The sequence below is a fragment of the Hesperophylax consimilis genome, chromosome 26 (genome assembly GCF_061612785.1).
Source record: "Hesperophylax consimilis isolate HC1 chromosome 26, BYU_Hcon_1.0, whole genome shotgun sequence".
In the NCBI taxonomy this organism is placed as follows: Eukaryota; Metazoa; Arthropoda; class Insecta; order Trichoptera; family Limnephilidae; genus Hesperophylax; species Hesperophylax consimilis.
In genome coordinates this window covers 19,242,601-19,262,818 of record NC_142861.1, presented here as the reverse complement: position 1 = coordinate 19,262,818, position 20,218 = coordinate 19,242,601, and the positions used below count along the sequence as shown (strand labels likewise).

At 33.1% G+C, this 20,218-nt stretch overlaps 1 protein-coding gene across 1 annotated transcript in view; it reads left to right on the top strand.

Annotated features, from left to right (window-relative positions):
• Nucleotides 1–20,218, top strand: part of 5-HT2A (5-hydroxytryptamine receptor 2A) — a 321,254-nt gene that overhangs the window by 284,606 nt on the left and 16,430 nt on the right. Inside the window, exons 5-6 of the mRNA XM_089647660.1 lie at nt 2,037–2,223; nt 5,718–5,786. Coding sequence (XP_089503786.1) covers nt 2,037–2,223; nt 5,718–5,786 — 256 coding nt within the window. The remainder of the gene's footprint in view (nt 1–2,036; nt 2,224–5,717; nt 5,787–20,218) is intronic.

The window sequence follows — 20,218 nt, the reverse complement described above, 5'->3', positions numbered from 1 at the left end:
GCTTTAAACCAGGCTTAAGGCCGGCTTTAAAAGTAAAAATGACTTACTACTAAGTTTATTGGAATGCAATAAAAAATTAAGTTTTTTGCTTCTACCCGTTCGTAAACTAAGCAAAAACTATTTTTTAATTTATTGTCATCTACACTCTGCGTATGGCTAAATGAAAAACATTTTTTCAACAAAGAAAGCACCACGCGAAACACAAAAATCCGAATTGATATTGATTACTGTTGTGATTCCCGCTGTCTAAATACTATTTAATAAAACTTAAATAAAGAGATCAAACAATACGTTTAGAACTTTTATTTGTAATAATTAATACTTCAGCTTGGACAGCTTGAAGTCCAGTCTGAACCTTGGAAAGCGATGGTATTTATATGTTTCTGTATTATCGACAGTTACACCTTTCCGCTACAAGTGCCATATGTGAAGAGCACCTCAAACTAATACCTAAATATACCACAATAACTTTCAATGGCGCCACTTTGATGGTCGGTGCAGTTTGATCGTAGCTCGGGGCAGAGGCGGATTTGCCCTTAGGCCTATGTAGGCCCGGGCCTAGGGCGGCCAGATATTAGGGGCGGCCAATCGTGACAAAAAGTCACAGATGATAACAAGAAATTACTTCCTAAGTACCTAAATATTCTACGTACGAAATAGCGATATGCAAGAGCGTGTTCACACACAGCACACAGCGCGCCCCCACGCCCCGCAGCCGCCCTCGCCACACCTATCATGCTCCGTCGCTCGCTCGCTCGCTTATTTCCAATCCCTACCGTGATTCAGTTGCGCTAGTGACTGAACCGCGTTAGGTATTGTTATGCATAATAGCGTGTTCACACACAGAGCTATAATATGCGTGGGATGGCGTATTTCAGCATATTGTAACTGCCAGATTTTTGTTTTGAGTTCAGTTTTATTTTTATGTTAGATAATGCTTTACGTAATTTTTTTTACCAACGTTTTAATTTGTATTTTAAGTTTAGTTATTATATTTGAATATGTACCTTAAGTTGATTTGTATTTAAAAGAGGTGCTGATTTCTTTTATTTGTTTGGAGACTTAATAATAACTTTTTATCCAGCCCGTATCTGGCAACCCTAATTCTAACTGTGAAACACTTATATAATATTGTATGAGAATAAACCTGAAAGTAGTTAAATAAATTAAACCTAAAACTGTTTTAAATGTTTTATTCAAATCCTTGAAACCTTAGAAAGTATTACAAACTAGCAGCTATTATAGTTAACTAAATTTCTGAATCGATTTCGATAAAAGTTGTCAATAAAGTAAATTCATTATGTAGTCTATAGTCTATATCAGGGGTCTCCAAACAACGGCCCGCCAATGTCATCAATCCGGCCTGCGACAATCGACAATTATACAGTAATTGAACTAGCGAATTTAGCAAGCGTATTTTTTTACATTAATTCCACACAGGAGGCTTTGAGGAAAATATTTTCCCTCACGACCTATGTCATCTTAGGTGATGCTGTGTGGAGGGTCTTTTTAAGGAAGGGAAGGATAGGAAGTTCTGAAAAGGAAAATGTATGAGGGGTGGGTAGGAATCTGGGGATTAGTGTGTCCAGGAGTGACATACGTATGAATACATCCCTCCAACTGCGGTGCAAGGCGATGGGTCAAGATAGTCCGGCTGGAAAGGTCAAAAAGCCTCCCTCACCCAGTCTCTCTCGATCCGGCCCGCCACGCAGCAGGTGGGCAGACGTATCCGCCGCCAAGACCTGGACAAATCTCACCCCATGAACCATGAATGATAATGGCAGGAAAATTAAAACGGCTTTGACCCTAGGAACTTACTGAAAAGTTTGGATACTCCTGGTCAATATGATGGGTACTGAGAAAGGGGCGGCTACATGGTCTGGGGCCTAGGGCGGCCAAGACTGCAAATCCGCCTCTGGCTCGGGGGTATTTTGCTATTTGTCGGCTATTTTGTCCTATATTATCTATGATTTTCATGATTTCTTCTGAATTAATAACATGTAATCATTATAGTGTTTTTTTCTTAATTTTTTCAGGTATTATGAACAAGGCCAACATAATGCCTCGCGCGCAGGAGTGCGTCATCAACAACAGGATGTTCTGGGTGCTGGGCTCGCTGGTGACCTTCTACGTGCCTATGGTGGCCATGGTGGTGACCTATGCTCTCACCGTGCAGCTGCTGAGGAGGAAGGCCAGGAGACCTGACCCGGAGTGCTTCAGAAGGCAAGTGTCTTGTTACTTTAGTTAGTTCCGAGCTCGCTGGTGACCTTCTATATGCCTATGGTGGCCACGATGATGACCTATGCGCTCAGACAGTATGCGTATATGCGGCCTGTTATGCGGTCTCAATGGATGATTTATATTGAGAATGTGTATCTGATTATTTATGTAAATAAATACCACTAGTACCTACTGCACAAAATATTTGTGAATCTAATTTTTTTTAAATGTTTCATTTAAGTAATTTTACATAAGAAACGGCTTCGGACCGCATTCGTCTTGATTTTTATGAACAAATAATTCAATGCTTACACTTCTCCCATTAGTGGCTCAATCAGGGAGTTGATTGTCGCGTTTTCAGTTCGTTGATGGTCGACTTGGAAAACCACGCTCCACAAGGGTTGAGAAATGAAAGGATAGGTAAATATAAAATTCAGAAATAATTATAATAAAACTATCTCTTTTGCTCTAAGAAATGCTCCTTTACGGACCAATATTGCAGCAAATGATTTTACGTTTCTAGGAAAAGCTTTGATCTCTTTGTGGACGAATCTGAGAGATAATTGACTGATTTTACATTTATTTCATCTAAAACAGATCTGCGAAAAAAACCAAAATTGTAACAATAATTAAATTTACGTTCCCTTTCACATTATTGCGTTGCATCACTGATTTTTTACGACTTTAACGTTGATTCTATTTTAAAACTAGCTTGCAGAATATCAGTTAAATTATAACGATTTGAATTAGACACGGGAGTTCCCATCGGCTATGACCATAAATTAACCACTCACGAGATCGATATCTTCGGGCTTTTTGTATGAAATAAATTGGTCCTAAAAAATCATGGATATATATAGACAGTAAAATTCTTACTCGGAGCCTACTTATTATACACTAATGAAAAACTCTGAAAGTTTATTCTACGGACTTCTAAAGTTTTTCATTGGTGGATATAGTTAGGCAATCATATGAAGCCACTATTTCGGTTCCAATTTTCGTTTGGAGTTATACCCCCAGGCTACGACCGACTAGTTTAACGCTAAAAACCAGAGAGTCGTCGAAGGCTTCGTGAGTTCCGAACTGACCGTTGAAACCCCCTCCATTAAAACTCTCGACCAATGAAAACTTCAGTTCAGTATTTAATTTTTTTACTAGTAAATATTAAATATTCAACACTTGACTTGAAAGATCTTACGAGGTCAAATGATAAACTTTTAGAAAATTCGGTTCATGACGGTAATTTCTCTCGTTTATATCCCCATATTATTTTACAAAACATATTTGGATAGTTACGTTACTTTACAAAACATATTAGAATAGTTACGTTACTTTACAAAACATATTAGGATAGTTACGTTACTTTACAAAACATATTAGGATAGTTACGTTACTTTACAAAACATATTAGGATAGTTACGTTACTTTACAAAACATATTTGGATAGTTACGTTAATTTACAAAACGTATGTGGATAGTTACTTTACTTTACAAAATATATTTGGATAGTTACCTTACATATTTGGTTCTACAGATTCAACAAAAATGTAATCCTATCTTAAAGTAATTTTTTCACATCTAAAAGCCGAATCCATTAAAGTGCACTTTTCCGCTCGTCGAAATAATAGTCTCGGAACTGCAATTGGAGAGAAAGTCCGCTTCAAAATAATATCTCGCGAAATAATATAAAATTTCCAAAAAGATAATGTTCTGCCTGCAAATGCCGGGTTGGCTTCTGGCCAACAGACAGGAAACTTACACTGTGTTTATGCAACTATTAGCAAAATGCAGTCGGTATATGCACGGAATCTGGCTCCAGAATCTATGGAGGAAAAAGACGAAATTATTGTCAAGGTTTGTTTTTCCTGCCACTAATACGAAACTCTTTAAAAATATTGGCAATGAAGGAAAATTTTGAGCTTGAAGTACCAATTGATGCTTGCAGTTAAACTTTTACTAGTTGTTCTGTGAACAGTTGGCCTCACGTCCAAAAAAGTATAATTTTCTCTTATTTAATAAATCAAAATGTCATCTGAAATCATAAGATATAATATTTAAGTAGGTACTTAAATACTTACCTGTTAATTTAAACACCGTTCACTTTAGGTGACATTTTTTAATGTCGAATGAAGAATTGTACAATTTTTCCAAAGGAACGTCACTATATCAATGACAGTTCTCTTTTCAAACTTTCTTCAGGCAGGTAGGTACATTGAAAAAAAATCCAATAAAACACGAAATTTTGCATTTGAAAAAAGATTTTTGTTGAACAATAGTCAAAGTTACCACCTGATCTAAGTAAGGCTTGCTTGAATAATAAAATGGATGAAGCAGAGTTTTGAAAACGGAAACCAGACAAAACGCAAAACCACCTTCAGTCATTTTTTAATGCGTTCAGAAGGCGAAACAGCTGTCAATCGTAAAAATTACTACACAGCAGAACTTGTTTATAAATGAACTGTTTTTTTGAGAAATTGAATAATAGTAATATTGAATATATAAAATTAAACTTAAAAAATTAAATTGTGTTCTCCAAATCCTGGATAAATAAAAAAAGAAAAATTAACCTTTTTGTTATTGCTATTAGAATTTTCTTTTCTGAAATCGAATAATAAGTTTGAAACATGCTGTATGTAGGCTTATCCGTGTTAGTACTATGTTATGACGACCCTGGCTGTATTTTATATAAATAAACTTCTAAAAAAATCTACTCTGTTTTAAAATCGATGTACACTGTTCATTGAAGTTCCTTTTAAATTCGTTTCCTTATATAAAAATAATCTATTATTGTTGTCGTTCACGAAATGAGTTTTGTTTTAAATTAACTGTGAATAATATATTATCGTTATTATTTTGTAATGTATTATCACTAAATTAAAAAAATATATATTCGAACCGATAGGTTTCGACACATTTTTTTTTCAATGATTTGGCGCCAGTGTTATGTGAATTAGGGAATAAGTTTCTCAGAATTTTTTTCTATACTCTATTGCCGGCTTTAATGTTTCGGTCTGGATAAAAACAAAAGGTAATATCAATAATCATATTATTCTTCAACACGAGAATATAATCAATTCACAACAATAAAAACACAATACCTCATCACAGGTTCTCATAGAGGAGTTCACGAATCACAATAAATATATATAAATCATTAATAGTACATATCATTTTTAATTGACTGTGGATAATATTATACACATTCTGTGAAATCCTAGAGAATAGCTTATACTTATTTACTCATAGATGGCGCTGGATAGTAGTTTTAGAGGCTACCCATAGATGGCACATAGCTCTCGATTAAGTAGGGGTTGAGACCATAATAAATTCTATTGCGACCTCGAGTTCGAGGCCCAGAATAATTCCTACCGCTTGCTAAAGAAACCATCTAGTATAGGATTTATACGTCTTGTTTTGTGGGTGCAAGATTATTTTCCCTTAATTAATTGTTAAAAATATAACGTTTTCTCTTATCTAATCAGTTTTATTTGTTACAGATTGGGTGGAGGAACAGGGGGAGGTATATCGCATCATCTTGCATGGAGAACTAGCGGAGCACCTGATAGGTAAATAAATACCATTTATTAATCCTACATGAAATTATGACATATCCATCTTAATTAAATTAATTAAAAGCAATGTGTAGGTTAAGTTGTAATGATATCAATGATATGATTAGGACCAATGAAAATTTGCCGACATACCAACACAATCTACACAACAAGGGTTTTCATCCCGGAATCCCGCGGAATTTAAGCAGTATTTGATTACGCGGATTTGCGGGATTTTTTGCGGGATTGCGGGAAAGAAAAAAATACCAAATTTTGAAATAGGCTGTAGTATATTTTTTACAATGAAAGAGGTACTGAATTTTATATTAGGAAGAGAAAATAGAGCCGCATTTCAAGCTCGGAAATTTCCAGACCAGGAAACGGTTTTGTAGAAAGATATTTCTCTTTGTGAGAACGGAGGTATCAGAGGAAGTAAACTTCAGTTAGCACACATTTTCTTGATGATAGTACTATCAAGTAGCAGATGTGTAGAAGGAGAGAGAGTGTTTTCCGCTAATTGGCTTTTGTGCACAAACGTCCGCTCGCATATGGATGATAGGACTCTCCATAGTCTATGTTTTAAAACTATCTTATTTTTTATCAAAGTATTCTTAAAATGGTTACTTTGTTACTTTTTCAATATTTTTAATAATATTACTAGTATCAACGATGATAGATATCAAATGACGAAATGTTGGCATTATTTCAATCTAACACCCCTTAATAAAACTTCTGCTGATCCCGAGGCATCCCGCAGAATTTCTAAATTCTATCCCGCATTCATGCGGGATTTCAAAAGGGTGTGGGATTTGCAAACCCTATATAAGGAAGTTGAGTCCATTTTTTTATCAATGTTCGCATTCAAACTTAAATACTGGTATTTTTTTTTTTTTTTTAAAGTTTGTTTTCATAGTTAAATTAATTCTCAAAGTTTAAATTTTATTAAGCCCGCCAAAACGAGCGGAATCCGAGCGGTAACAGGCGGGGTGTAGTGTGACGTCATTAGAACTGTGAAAACCACGTCGCTTAAGCATTATGTATGGAAAAAAATTTTATTCTTCAACAAGGAATTCCAGTAATTTTTTACCAATGTTAACCGTCTATTATAATTGATGTTATTAAAAAAAAAAAAGAAAATTGATTAAGATTTCATAGTTAAATTAATATTTTAAGTTAGAATATTTGCTTTTCACGCCCGATACGGTACTTGTACGGTATCGCCGTCGCTACTTGTTGACGTTCCCCGCGCGAATTCAGGACCACCGCGCAGAAAAGTAAAGACCAAAAGTAAAATAACGGTTTACAGCCCAGTTCACTGTGAGACTTTTCTGAGCGGCCGGCGGCCTGAAATGTATCACATGCTATGTGACATGTATAATAATAAAAACATCTAAGTTATGCAATAAACAACATATTATTATAAAGCACTATACGAATATGTATCTTTAGAAATCCATTTCATATAATAATAATAATAAATACGTACATATATTTGACAAACCCAAATAAACCTTTGGCCTATACACCTCTCTCATCTAAATCGACCATCTCTCATGTAATAGAAAGAGATGCACCATAGGTGTTCCGTTGTACGTACAAGTCACGACACATGTGACGACAGAATTCTTTCGACCAATCGTGGAGCGTATGCAGTCTATTGCTATTGAATGCTTTTTCAAGAACGTTTAACTAATTCTAAGAATAATAATATAGAAATATATTTATATATTTAGAATCGATATTTTTTGATCTACATGAACATATTTTTTATAAGTCAAAATATTTTTCACTCAACTTCCTTATTGTGACCGCACTGGACCCCTCCTTAACATTTTCAAGAAACCTAAAACATATTTAAGATAACTTACAGGGATTTACCAAACACTATTGTACATACATTTTCATGATCGGGGTAGCAAATTAATAATGGCAATTGTCTTAATAATAATAAAACTTTTATAATAGTCAATAGATTATTAGTTTGTTATATTTTACATATTTTACGATATATTTGGTTTGAGAATGGATTTTTTTCATTGAAAAAGAATATAATACTAATAAATCTAAGCGAAACATGAAACAGAACAAGACACAGAAAAAAAATATAACTGTTTGATAACCAGCTGAAATGAGTAGATTTGCTATCAAATTTCATGACGCCAGAACTCACCGTACAAACGTTTGTACTTTCGTACAAATATCTCAGTATCACCCTGATGAATGACCGCCATTGATAATCGGAACATTACTTGAAATGGCTTTAGTCGTGTTTAATAACCTAATATTGACGGCGTCCGTGGTCGAGGAGTAAGGGGTAAAGCCTTCGACTAGCAATTCGAAGGTCGCGGGTTCAAATCCCGGTGTGGGTTAGTAAATTTTATTTGATTAATTTGTATTTGGCACAATTTATTCATTTAAAATAATATTCGTGACACGTTTCAATGTGGAAGATACTCTTAGTATTGCCCTGGTGTAAGACCACCATTCAGAATTGAAACGTTACTTGAAATGACTTTAGCCGTGTTTGACCAGATCTGAATAGCCAGGTACTTCCCCCTTCCTCTTTCCCATCTCCTTCCCGTCTCCACTACCTTCAGCCTCACAACATACCCCAATTGGGGATACCATAGTTTCACTGGCTCCAGACGGTTGGGAGCAGTTGGGACACTTGTGTAGTATTCACATAAAATATGTACATATATAGATTTACCACATATACGTCTCCGATATATGTGTGTGTATATCCCCCGCTCCTCCGATTGGTGATTCTATAATCCACTGGCCGTTGGGACCCTTGACTCAAGTATCTGATTCACTTGGTCGTGCCATGTTTTCCTCGGGCGTCCCCGACATCTGCTACCATATTGACGTAAAATCAAAAATAAAAAAGAAACAAAATACTCAGTTGAAATATTTACCAGCAGCTGACGTGTACCCGACGTAGCTCTGCTTTCACTAAATATAATATCCATGTATTATACAGGTTTTCCAATAAGGGGTGTTATTTTGAATTGCCCGCTATTTCGGTAGATGTTACTTTTGAAGCTGTCATTTTTTGACATTTGACAAGTAAAAACCTTGCCATTAATAAAAATGGAACGATACACGCATCAACAACGCATTGAAATTATTAAAATTCACTTGAGTGAATCAAATGCAAATTATCTTGAGTGATGAGGCCCATTTCCACCTCGGTGGCTTCGTCAACAAGCAAAATTGTCACATCTGGGGCTCGGAAAACCCAAGAATTATTGTTGAAAAGCCTCTCTATCCTCAACGTGTGACTGTTTGGTGCGGTTTATGGTCCGGCGGAGTCATTGGACCTTACTTTTTGAAAATGAGGCTGGAGCAACAGTTACGGTGAATGGATCGCTATCAAGAGATGATTAATGGATGATATTGATCTGGACAACGTTTACTTTCAACAATACGGGCGCTACGTGCCACACAAGCAACGAAACCATTGATCTTTTACGATTGAATATCAAAATAACACCTCTTATTGTAAAACCCTGTATATATAAACCTTCCGGAAGAAAATCTCTAAATGATAGTGAAAACCCTATCAAACTCCATTGCATAGCTTAGAAGAACTAAGCGCACAAACATACAGACGAGGATAGTGACATTGTTTTATACTATTTAGAGATTATATTGTTTGTAGGTTTGTTTTTGAAAAATCATCCTTTACGATGAAAAAATATGATACTTAAAAAGTATTTTCTAACAGTTATTTTGTACGTGAAATAAATCTGTTAAATGGGCAATCAGAATGATAAGGGTCTGTTTCATGCCTCCTGGAATAACAAGATGTAAATTGTAGTTTCAACGGCAGAATAATCCTGCTAATTTATTGTTCTGCTTTTGCCAAAACCTTTTTCCGTAATTGAGATGCCTGAAAGACAAACAGAGACAATAGGATTAACGGGACTTGAACCGTCGAACTGATATTGTTTTATTAAAAATAGTTAAAGCTAACCAACTAACCATCAAACCGTTTCCCGCAGGAATAAGTAGAGACTGCCAAACAACTCTATCGGAACTTTCATTTATTCGCGTTCATAAGTTATATATAACAGCTCAAGTAGGTAAAAAAAGAAGACGTTTTCGTCTACAACAACACCAATAATTACTTCTTTTCGAAATATTAGCACTCAGTAAACCCGAAAGTAACGTGCCGCCATTAGTCATTTGGTCTGTTATTGGGTATCATTTTTCATCTTCCAATTTCCCATACAAAAACGTAAAATGTTCCGCCACCTTACAGAATATGTTTGTCCCAGTTTTTTTTCTTTGAATTACGTATCAATACTACAAAAGGCTATCAATACAAATATTTTGTAGTACTACAGAAGGTTTTGTATCAATACAAATATTTTGTAGTACTACAGAAGGTTTTGTATCAATACAAATATTTTGTGGTACTACAACAGGTTTTGTATCAATACAAATATTTTGTAGTACTACAGAAGATTTTTGTATCAATACAAATATTCTGTAGTACTACAGAAGGTTTTGTATCAATACAAATATTTTGTAGTACTACAGAACGTTTTGTATCAATACAAATATTTTATAATACTACAAAAGGTTTTGTATCAATACAAATATTTTAAAATACTACAAAAGTTTTTGTATCAATAAAAATATTTTGTAGTACTACAAAGCGTTTTGTATCAATATAAATATTCTGTAGAACCACAAAAGGTTTTGTATCAACATAAATATTTTTTAGAGCTACAAATTGTTTTGTATTAACAAAAATATTTTATTTTTATAAGCAATAATTGTTCGCCTGAAACACTCATCCACATTGAAAAAATCTCCTGATAAAAAATACATGACGCCAACGGGACTCGAACCCGTGTCCATTCGATTTCCGGTCGAAAGCTCTGACCACTGAGCTATGGAGGCTTATCTCTTACCCGCGAAATTATTCAATATCTGCTAGTGTTTCATTCAACAATTACTGCTTGTTACATTTTTTTTTTTTTTTTTATCAGGAGATTTTTTCAATGTGGATGAGTGTTTCAGGCGAACAATTATTGCTTATAAATATAATTGTTATCATAAATAAAATCTTGTCTTAAAAACATTAATTTATCAAAAAATAATAATTAAAAATATTTTGTTGTATTACAAAAGATTTCGTATCAATACAAATATTTTGTCTTTGATTGTACAAGATTTTAGTTATTTACTCCTTTTTAATTCTTACATTTCACATCTCACACCTGCGTTCAGTATTTGAGTACCTCGTACAAACTCATTCTGAAATCGTATCCTACCCAACACTCATTTGGTCGTGCCATATTATCCTTTCATCGTTTATCCGTTCTACATATCCAAACCATATAATCGTCCCGTTCTTAATCTTAACCATTACATTTATGTCAGTCTTGCAATATTTCCGGATATCCACATTTTAACATAATTAATTTTTACCCCATATACGTCTCAGAGATCTCATTTCTCCTGAATCGAATTAATCCAAATTTAGAAATAAAAACTTCGTGATCTTCTAGCTAACGAATTCTTGTAAATAATTCCTACGGATTTAAGTTACCACAAACATATTTTATGTAAAACGGTTTGAAAACTTTATAAAACGCTTTTCAACTATAAAATTAGTGGTAGGCATCAGATTTTACTTTTCTAGACGGTGAATTAGTAATTTCCCGAAGGATCTCTCTAGAAACATTTGATAATTTAGTAATACGTTCATCATAAATAATTAAAATAAATCCTACGGAAAGATCGATTTTTTAGGCCTGCTAGGGAAAAGTCAACCGTAATTATGGAGATTTGATAGGGCAAACTCAACCGCAGGTCAGTACAATGCCCCACGGCTGCGCGTCGTATATTTTTGTGCACGGCTGCTTCACTTACGTCGTTAAGATTCTGGCTTTATTTTAAAGCATTGTATCGTCTTAAGAGTTTGAGTTTTTAGTTTAAGTTTTGTATAAAATAGGCAATGCAGCCGTAGGCGATGCTATACGTAGTAATTCAAAATCATGTGTTTTTGGTTTGAAAATTTGGTCGCCTAGAAATGTTTCAGATGCTTAAATTAAATACTGCGAGTAGAATACATCTTGGCCTTTGAAATAATCGAGTGTTTTTTAGATAAGTCTTTTTATAAGCCCAGAAAAAAATAATGTAAAGGCATATGAAAAACTGCTTCGAAGTTCAAAATCTCCTACTTACGAACCCATTTTCGGTTATGATTTTATTGTATAATGTGGCAAATTAAGTTATTTATAAAATGATCGGAAAAAAATTAAATGTTTATCGCTGAACATCCACAAAATAAAATAAAAGGCACTTTTTGGCCATATTTTTTTCTTGCATAAATCAAAACAGTCGTATGGTGTTAAGCGGGAATTTAAACCTTATCATCATCTACGTAAGGGGTGTTATTGATAGCGGCTCGATTTAAAATATTACACGACGTATGGCATCGCCTTAAGAAACAATTGAAAAACTTTGATATGAACTTCACTAGAAGAACATTCTTTGAATTAATTATTATTACCTGCGAGACAAATTATGGTGTAATATATTATATAACTTAAGCCTTTGATAAAATGTTCACGAACGGAGAAGTACTTAAATTAATGGCTAAAATTTTTCAATGCATTCTGGTTTAATATTTCAAATTGATAAAAATGGTTAGTGTCAACCCATAGATGTTCAATATACCAGATTGGTCACTCGGTGCGAATGATGACATTTATAATATTATAAAGGAAATATCCAATCTTATTTCTGCTCTCCTGGTATTTTGTTCTTGTCGGCAGGTTCACATTTCAACTTTTTTGTGACTATTATTATTTTGTTTGTTTTTTTATTTATATTTGTGAAATTAAATGTTTAAGGAAAGACTGTTTCAGAGAATTTTAACAATTCATCAAATTTCAATGCTCATTTTCGGGTTCTGTGAAAGTCCTATTTGAGTTCTGTTATTATATCATTATAGGCTATTTGCTTGACAGAACTGAAATAATAACAGAACTTGAAAATTAACTTTGAAATTTGAAGATTTTTCAAATTCTCCGAAACAACCCGTCCTAATTTAGACTTACGGAATTCAATACTTCGTTTGTGTGAAAGCACTATGAAACATTACATGATTATTAGCACCACTGCGGAAATGAACAAAAATACCCTACAACATTTCTGTTCTCCCGGTATTTTGTTCCGGTCAACATGTTCACCATTTGACGTTGATTATTTATTCCTAGTGGAGACACGTGAAAAATGACATTTAGCCTGAATTCTCAAGAAATTATTTGCATTTTTGAAATTGGCATTTCAAATAATTTCATAAGAAAAATGTTGCATTAACTAGCTTACGCGTACCCGGCTTGCTGGGGGTTATATTTAGGAGATAGATGTATACCGTTACTGACTTTTCTGTAGGCGTTTTTAAGATATACAATTACACAGTACATTATTTTGATGTATCTCATAAGGTTTAATCAGCGTTACCAATGTAAGCGGCCAAAAAAAAAAATTTTTTATGACACAATTACAAAACATCGACTTTTCTCTACTTTTTATAAATATAATACGCTCTTATTGTATATATTCTTCAAAAATAAATTTTCTAAATGATGGTGAAAATCCTATCAAAATACGTTGCGCAGTTTAGAAGAACTAAGTACACAAACATACAGACGCAGATAGCAACTTTTGTTTATACTATTTAGAGAAATAGATAGGTATTTTAACTATTGTCAGAATAGTTTTTAAAAATTAATTAATAATATATATTTTACACGTTTCATAACAGATATCGTCTAGTGAGGCAGGTAACATGCATGTATTAAATAACAGTTCAATAAAAACCAGAGTTCCAGCAATTAAATGAAAAATAAAGTTCCTAATTCAAGAAAGATCCTGATTTTTTTTTGTTAAGTAAATTTTTTTTCTGTGTCGATTTTCATACTTAACCCCTCGGGTATTTTGAGATTTTGAATTTATTTCGAAATATTCCTAGATGATATACAGATTTGCTGTTTTCATTTTGGTTTACAAATCATTTTTAAAGTAAATGAAACGTTCTTACAGATTTTAGTATTACAAACGGACATATGCAATCATATATATTAAAATTCTGATTTCAAAACAATAACGCAAATGTATTCTAAAAATTATTGTCATTTCACTGTTTTTAATTTCATGAGAATAATATATAATCATAAACTTTGAAAAAACTTTCGCAAACATGCAATATAACCAGTGGCGGCTCGTCTACTGGGGTATTTTGGTCAATGACCTCCCAAAATGCAATAGTATTAATATAAAAAAAGATTTAATAAACTACCCGTTAACCAATATATTTTTAATATTCGTACGGTAATAGCGAGTTCCAGTGCCATCTAGCGTCCAAATGAGAAACTTCTGTACGTACGTAGCGCGTGGGTCACATCAAGTATTGTCCCCAAGCTATCTCCTTTCTTTCTCTTTGCTAAACAGACAAAGGAGGTAAACACTATCATGTCTGACGTATGCTTAGTATCATACAAAATTTATTTTAAAGGGATTTTCGGACATGACCGCGGTGAGATAGAGATATCTACGACCTAAGATTATTAAGGTATTAGAGGGAGATATGAAAAAATGTCAGTCGTAATTTTTTTTGTTTTATGTATGATAGCCATCTTGAATTTGGATATTACTTCGCAAAATTGTTTATCTGTTGTTGCAATTTGCATGGAATAATTTAAAATGTCAAATTCAGTGTGTATAATATCGAAATAAATCGCAAACGATTCATTGAATCATGACAAACGTATTCAAATAAAGTGACAATTCATTTATGTTAAAAGAGCGAATAATAAAGAGGTTAAAAATAAAAGTTATCATTTTTATCAGTGCATTTGCGGTTGCAATAAAATACACCTGTATGTACTTTTGCTTTAATTGTTTACTTTTTACGTCTACCGATAAACAATGGACTGAGTTTGAAGTTTTGTTTTGTTTTAAATACATAAACGGCTATACTGCCTTTTATAAATAAACATATAATAGAGTACAAAAGTAAGAAAAATAATATCATTACATAATAGTAGTTTTAAACTTAAAAATAACATACAATTATTTTGTGTATCACAACCAAATATAACAATAAAGAACAATGAGAAATATCATCATTTCATTTCAACATGTCCATATTGCGTATATAAAGTTACATTATGGAAAAATAATTTTTGAGTGCATGTTTATATTGCGCTAATTTTAAGAAATAAATGTCGCTGATGTTACCATGTCATTTCCCAAAATGTGTAATCGACTGATTGGTGAGTAATAATGTGATAATGTATGTGTGTTATTATAGTTGATACAAATTAAAATTAAAACTTTTAATAGGAAAAGATCTTTAAAAGAAAAAATCATTAATTAGATATATGTGTAAGTAAATAATCTTAAATTAATATTATACTACCAGCTTCAGAATAGGTGGGTAGCGGCAAATTAATTAATTAATTTATTTATTGCATCTCACTATACATAAAACACTTTTTTTTTCACATAAAAATCAACCTCACTAGGACTAAGCCTGTATCGAGGTTAACAATTTACATTTGAGTGAAGCAAACATAAGAGTAATCACAATACACTGGCGCTTTTATTATATTCATTACGCTTAGCAATATGTATTAAGATTTCATTTTCATATTTTTTCGTTTGTCCTTCTTGACCCCTGGAGCTACTCTGAATATAACACAGTTTTTTGGAAGTATATGTTAAACTTTTAGATGAAAATACAAAACGTGACACTGCCTCCTACTAACACTACTTAATTCATATATATATATATCTCACTGTAGTACAAAGGAGATAGAACGCTTTTTAAAAATTCGTCTCGGTTTGTGAAGCTCCCTAAAATACCGGGTTGGTTAAATTACTCACACAATATTATCGATAAAAATCATTTTATTTTCTTGGGTTTCTTACAATGTTGCCAGATCAGATGTTAGATTACAATGTTGCCAGACTCAAAAAAAAACAAAAGCACAGCTACCGAAAAACGTAAAACAAACCCTTTCAATCTTCATTTGCAATTCAATCTAAAATAACATATTGCGGTCCATTCGGTTGGTAACCAGTTCATCTAATATATTATTTTTCCATGTTTAAACTTTAAAAAAGTAAAGTTTCCAAGTAGGACAAAGCCATTGTCTGTAACATTTTCAGTACCTACCGGCGTGTAATGAAAATCTTCAACAAGGTGCCAAAAAGTAATGGCGAATCCAGTAATTACTTATTTTCTTTTGTTTAATTTTGTCAAGTATATTTTTGTAAAATTAGTGGACCGTTCTTTGTGAAGTTTACCGCTCTGTCGGTCAGTGGGGCCTTTTTTAATGATCTTAATTATTCATTTTAGTCTCATAATATAAAATAGTCGATAATACAGAAATCTTTTTTAATAATTCTAATAATAATATTTGGGTGATTTATATGGCGCCGTTTTTGTGCAAAATCACCTCAAGGGCGCTGTACAGATATATAATACACTTCTACAATGATCTATGTTATTACTAACTATATATGGAGGTAATATACAGTACAATACTTACCTGGTAGGTCACTTGAGATTAACACTTGATTAACATTAACTAATTGTTTATTAGCGAAATTTAGATACAGGATTTAGGACATAATTGGATATAACTGGACTTTCTCTCAGGAATGGTACCTATATTTAATTTATGGGTATGACAGCTTAAAAAGGTAAGTTTTTAGTTTAAACTTGAATTCTGTTGGACTTGTAATGGATCTTAGTTCCGGAGGGAGTTTATTCCAAGCCTTCGGCCCAGATACTCCGAAAGCGCGATCACCAAACTTAGTATTTGGCTTGCGCTTAGGTTCCATCAGTCTGCCTACAGCTGCTGATGTTGCTGATCTAAGAGTTGACTGCCTCAGACTAGTTCAGAGATGTAGGGTGGGGCCATTTCATTGATGGATTTAAACACCATCGTCTGGATTCTTTCAGGGCACTTGAGCCAGTGAAGGTTACGAAGGTGTTCTGAAATGTGCGAATATTTTGAAATTTCGGAGTTTCTATATTCGGAGTTTGGTAAACAGTGTGTTACGTTCTTGGAACATAACTACTGACTGGCATTTTTTTGTTTCAATTGCAAAGTTTGTACATGATGTAGGTATAAAGTAGAACATAAGCATAATTTCAATTTTATTCTATCCGCCCCAGAAGGCGACCTGTAGTTCTTTTAAAACTTTTATATTTAGTTTAAAGTTGTCTTCACATCGTCTTCATATTGTTTGTAAGTCGATTATCACTTTGTTCTCTCAGCTATTTTTTATTTTTGTTTTAAATAAATTAATTTCCTTTATTTTTTATTCTAATTTGGTAGAGCATTGTATGGTTTCGAAGCATAGAATTTAATACTTCTCTGTCCAAAAGATTCAAACTGGGAGTAGTATTTATGTTGAGCAGTGGAGTATTCAGATGTTTTTTTTGTTGGTAGTTTAAATTAAATATTGTTATAGTAAAGTTTTTGTACGTGAAAGTTTTAAAATATTTCTTCAATCTCTATTTCTTTTTGGACTATGTTGAGCCGCTCTATGTGAGTGCTCACGTCAGATTCCCATGCAGTTATCCCGTACTCTATTAGTGATTGACAGAAAGCGTAGGCGACTACGCCTTCGACATATTATAATGATAAAATATTCCACCTGGAATATGTGGGTACCCTTTTCACAGTTGATATCGGCTTCATGTCATTAGACATCGAAAATGCAAAGATCTACTACGACATTACTGTAGTTTCTTCCTCCCCTAACCGGGTGGCGATATAATTATCCTGGTTGCAGACTGTGCAGATAAGAAAAAACTAGTCTTGTGAGTTTCCATATAAAAACAATAATTTATTTAATTGATATATACATACTCGACGAAATGAACAGACTGGTTTGAAAACGCGGAAAAAATTCGGTTTATGGGCGAAATTCCTAAAAAATAAAACTAGTTATTTTTATACTAACTTTGGGCCGGGGAATCCGAATCTGGAAGAATTAAGTTGCGGCAAGCAATATTAACTGAATTACACTACTTTAAAATTTCGACGCACAAACAATTTTACTGGCCATTTTGAACGCTTTCTGACAATAAAACTAGTTATCTTTATACATATTTTTACTAACTTTGGGCCGGGGAATCCGAATCCGAAAGAATTAGGTTGGGGCAAGCAATATAAACTGAAATACACCTCTCTAACTATTCTATCGACCCATCGCCTTATGCCGTAGTGGGAAGGATATATTCACATGTTCAGAAATCAAAAAAAAAAAAAAAGGACGATTTTAAGCAACAAGTTTTTGCCAAAATTGAACTCGAATCGAGTACTTTGAAAAAAAATCTTGAATCGGAGATATCCGATATGAGAAAAAGTATTGAATTTATTAGTAAACAATATGATGAAATCACTATGAATATTGGAAACATGATGCAATTAAAAAAAAATGTTGATTACTTAGAAAATGCAAATTCTATCAAAGATTTAAAAATTAAAAATTTAGAAATTCGTGTAGCTGAAATGGAGCAACAAAACATAAGCTATAATTGTGCTGAATTGTCTGGTGTAGAAACTTTGATGGGAGAAAATTCTGTGGAAACCGTTGTAAGATTTATAAAACAACTTGACATTCCGATTGAACCAGGTAGAATCAATAAAATTACTCAATATCCTGATAAATCTATCAATAAACCTGGAGCTCAGAGGATGATCATTCATTTCAAAGATGACAAGTCCCAATCTGAATTTCTTAACGCACGCAAAAAAATTAAGCAATTGAAGGACTGTAAAGTATTCATTGGTGAAGTTTTATCCTCTTATTCAAAAAACCTTCTTTGGAAAACGAAACAAAAAGCTAAAGAAGCTAAGTTTCAATTTGTATGGTTTTGTAACAATAAAATTTGTGTGAAAAAGAACCCGGAACAATCCTCAAGAGTTCTAATCATTAAACACGCGGATGACTTGAATCAATTGTCTTAATCATCACTCAGAGACTGTCATTTTTATCTAAAAAAATAAATTAAATGGATGATATTTACAACATAATTGATTTGGCTGACAATAATGAACCTAACATAACATTAGAAGATTCACATTCTTGCAAAAATTTTTTGAGGGATTCAAAATTTTCTTTATTGTGCATGAATATTAGAAGTTTAAGCAAAAATTTTGATGAAACTGTTACTATGCTTGATTGCATTAATCATCGTCTAGAAGTACTAGTCTTCACAGAAGCTTGGCTGGGCAGTTTGATAAATATGCCTATCATTCCTGAGTATGTAGTCTACAAAACAAAGATGAACAATTTGCAAAATGATGGAGTAGCTATCTATATAAAGCAAAACATTCAGGTAACTGTTGAGGAAATTTCTCTCCCCAACGCCAACTGCTTAAAAATGCAATTTTCCAATACAATATGTTTAATAGCTATATATCGGTCTCCATCTCAGACTAATATAGATAACTTTCTCGATTCATTGGATGAATTGCTTGACTCTGTATCATTGCAATATAAAGAGATTATATTATCTGGGGACTTAAATATTGATACTCTAGATTTGAAGAACATAAAAACACAAAAATATCTATCACTTCTAGCATTTCATGGTATTAAGCCCATAATAAACTCACCAACAAGAGTAACTCCTAACAAATCAAGTTGCATTGATCATATTATGGCGAAATCAAAATTAAAACCACAGGGAGCAGCTTTTACTACTGGCATAACGGACCATTTTGCAATTTTGATGAAGTTTATGAGCTTAACTCTTAAAAATATTTCAAATAGTAATGGAAAACCGAAACTTATTGTTGACAACAACCTTTTAAAGACCAAATTAAAGGAGGAATCCTGGGATACAGTACTATCAACGAAAGACGTCAATCTGGCAACAGATAATTTCATTAAATGTTTGAAAACTCATGTGCAAAGTTGTACGTCAGTACAAATTGAGAAACATTACAGAAAATATCTAAAACCATGGATAAATGTTGGAATAATCAAATGCCTCAGAACACGTGATAAATTGCACAATAAATGTAGAAGAGAAATCTATAACAAAGAACTGTTGGAATACTATAAAAGATATCGGAATTAGTGTACAAAGATAATACGAACAACAAAACAAGCATACTACAGAAGAAAATTGGATGAAGTCAATGGTAACATTAAACAACAGTGGAAGATTATAAAGGAGGCTATCAACCTACAAAAGGAACAAACTACCATAAAAAAATTGAAAATTAATAATATTATTACTTCAATGGAAGAGAGTCCAAATACAATTACTAATCATATAAATAACTTCTTCAGTGACATTGGTCCAAGCTTCGCTAATAATCTGTGCAGTGCTAATAAAACTAGTGAGATGTGTCTTGTGAATGATTTTAAATCTGAACATCACGTTA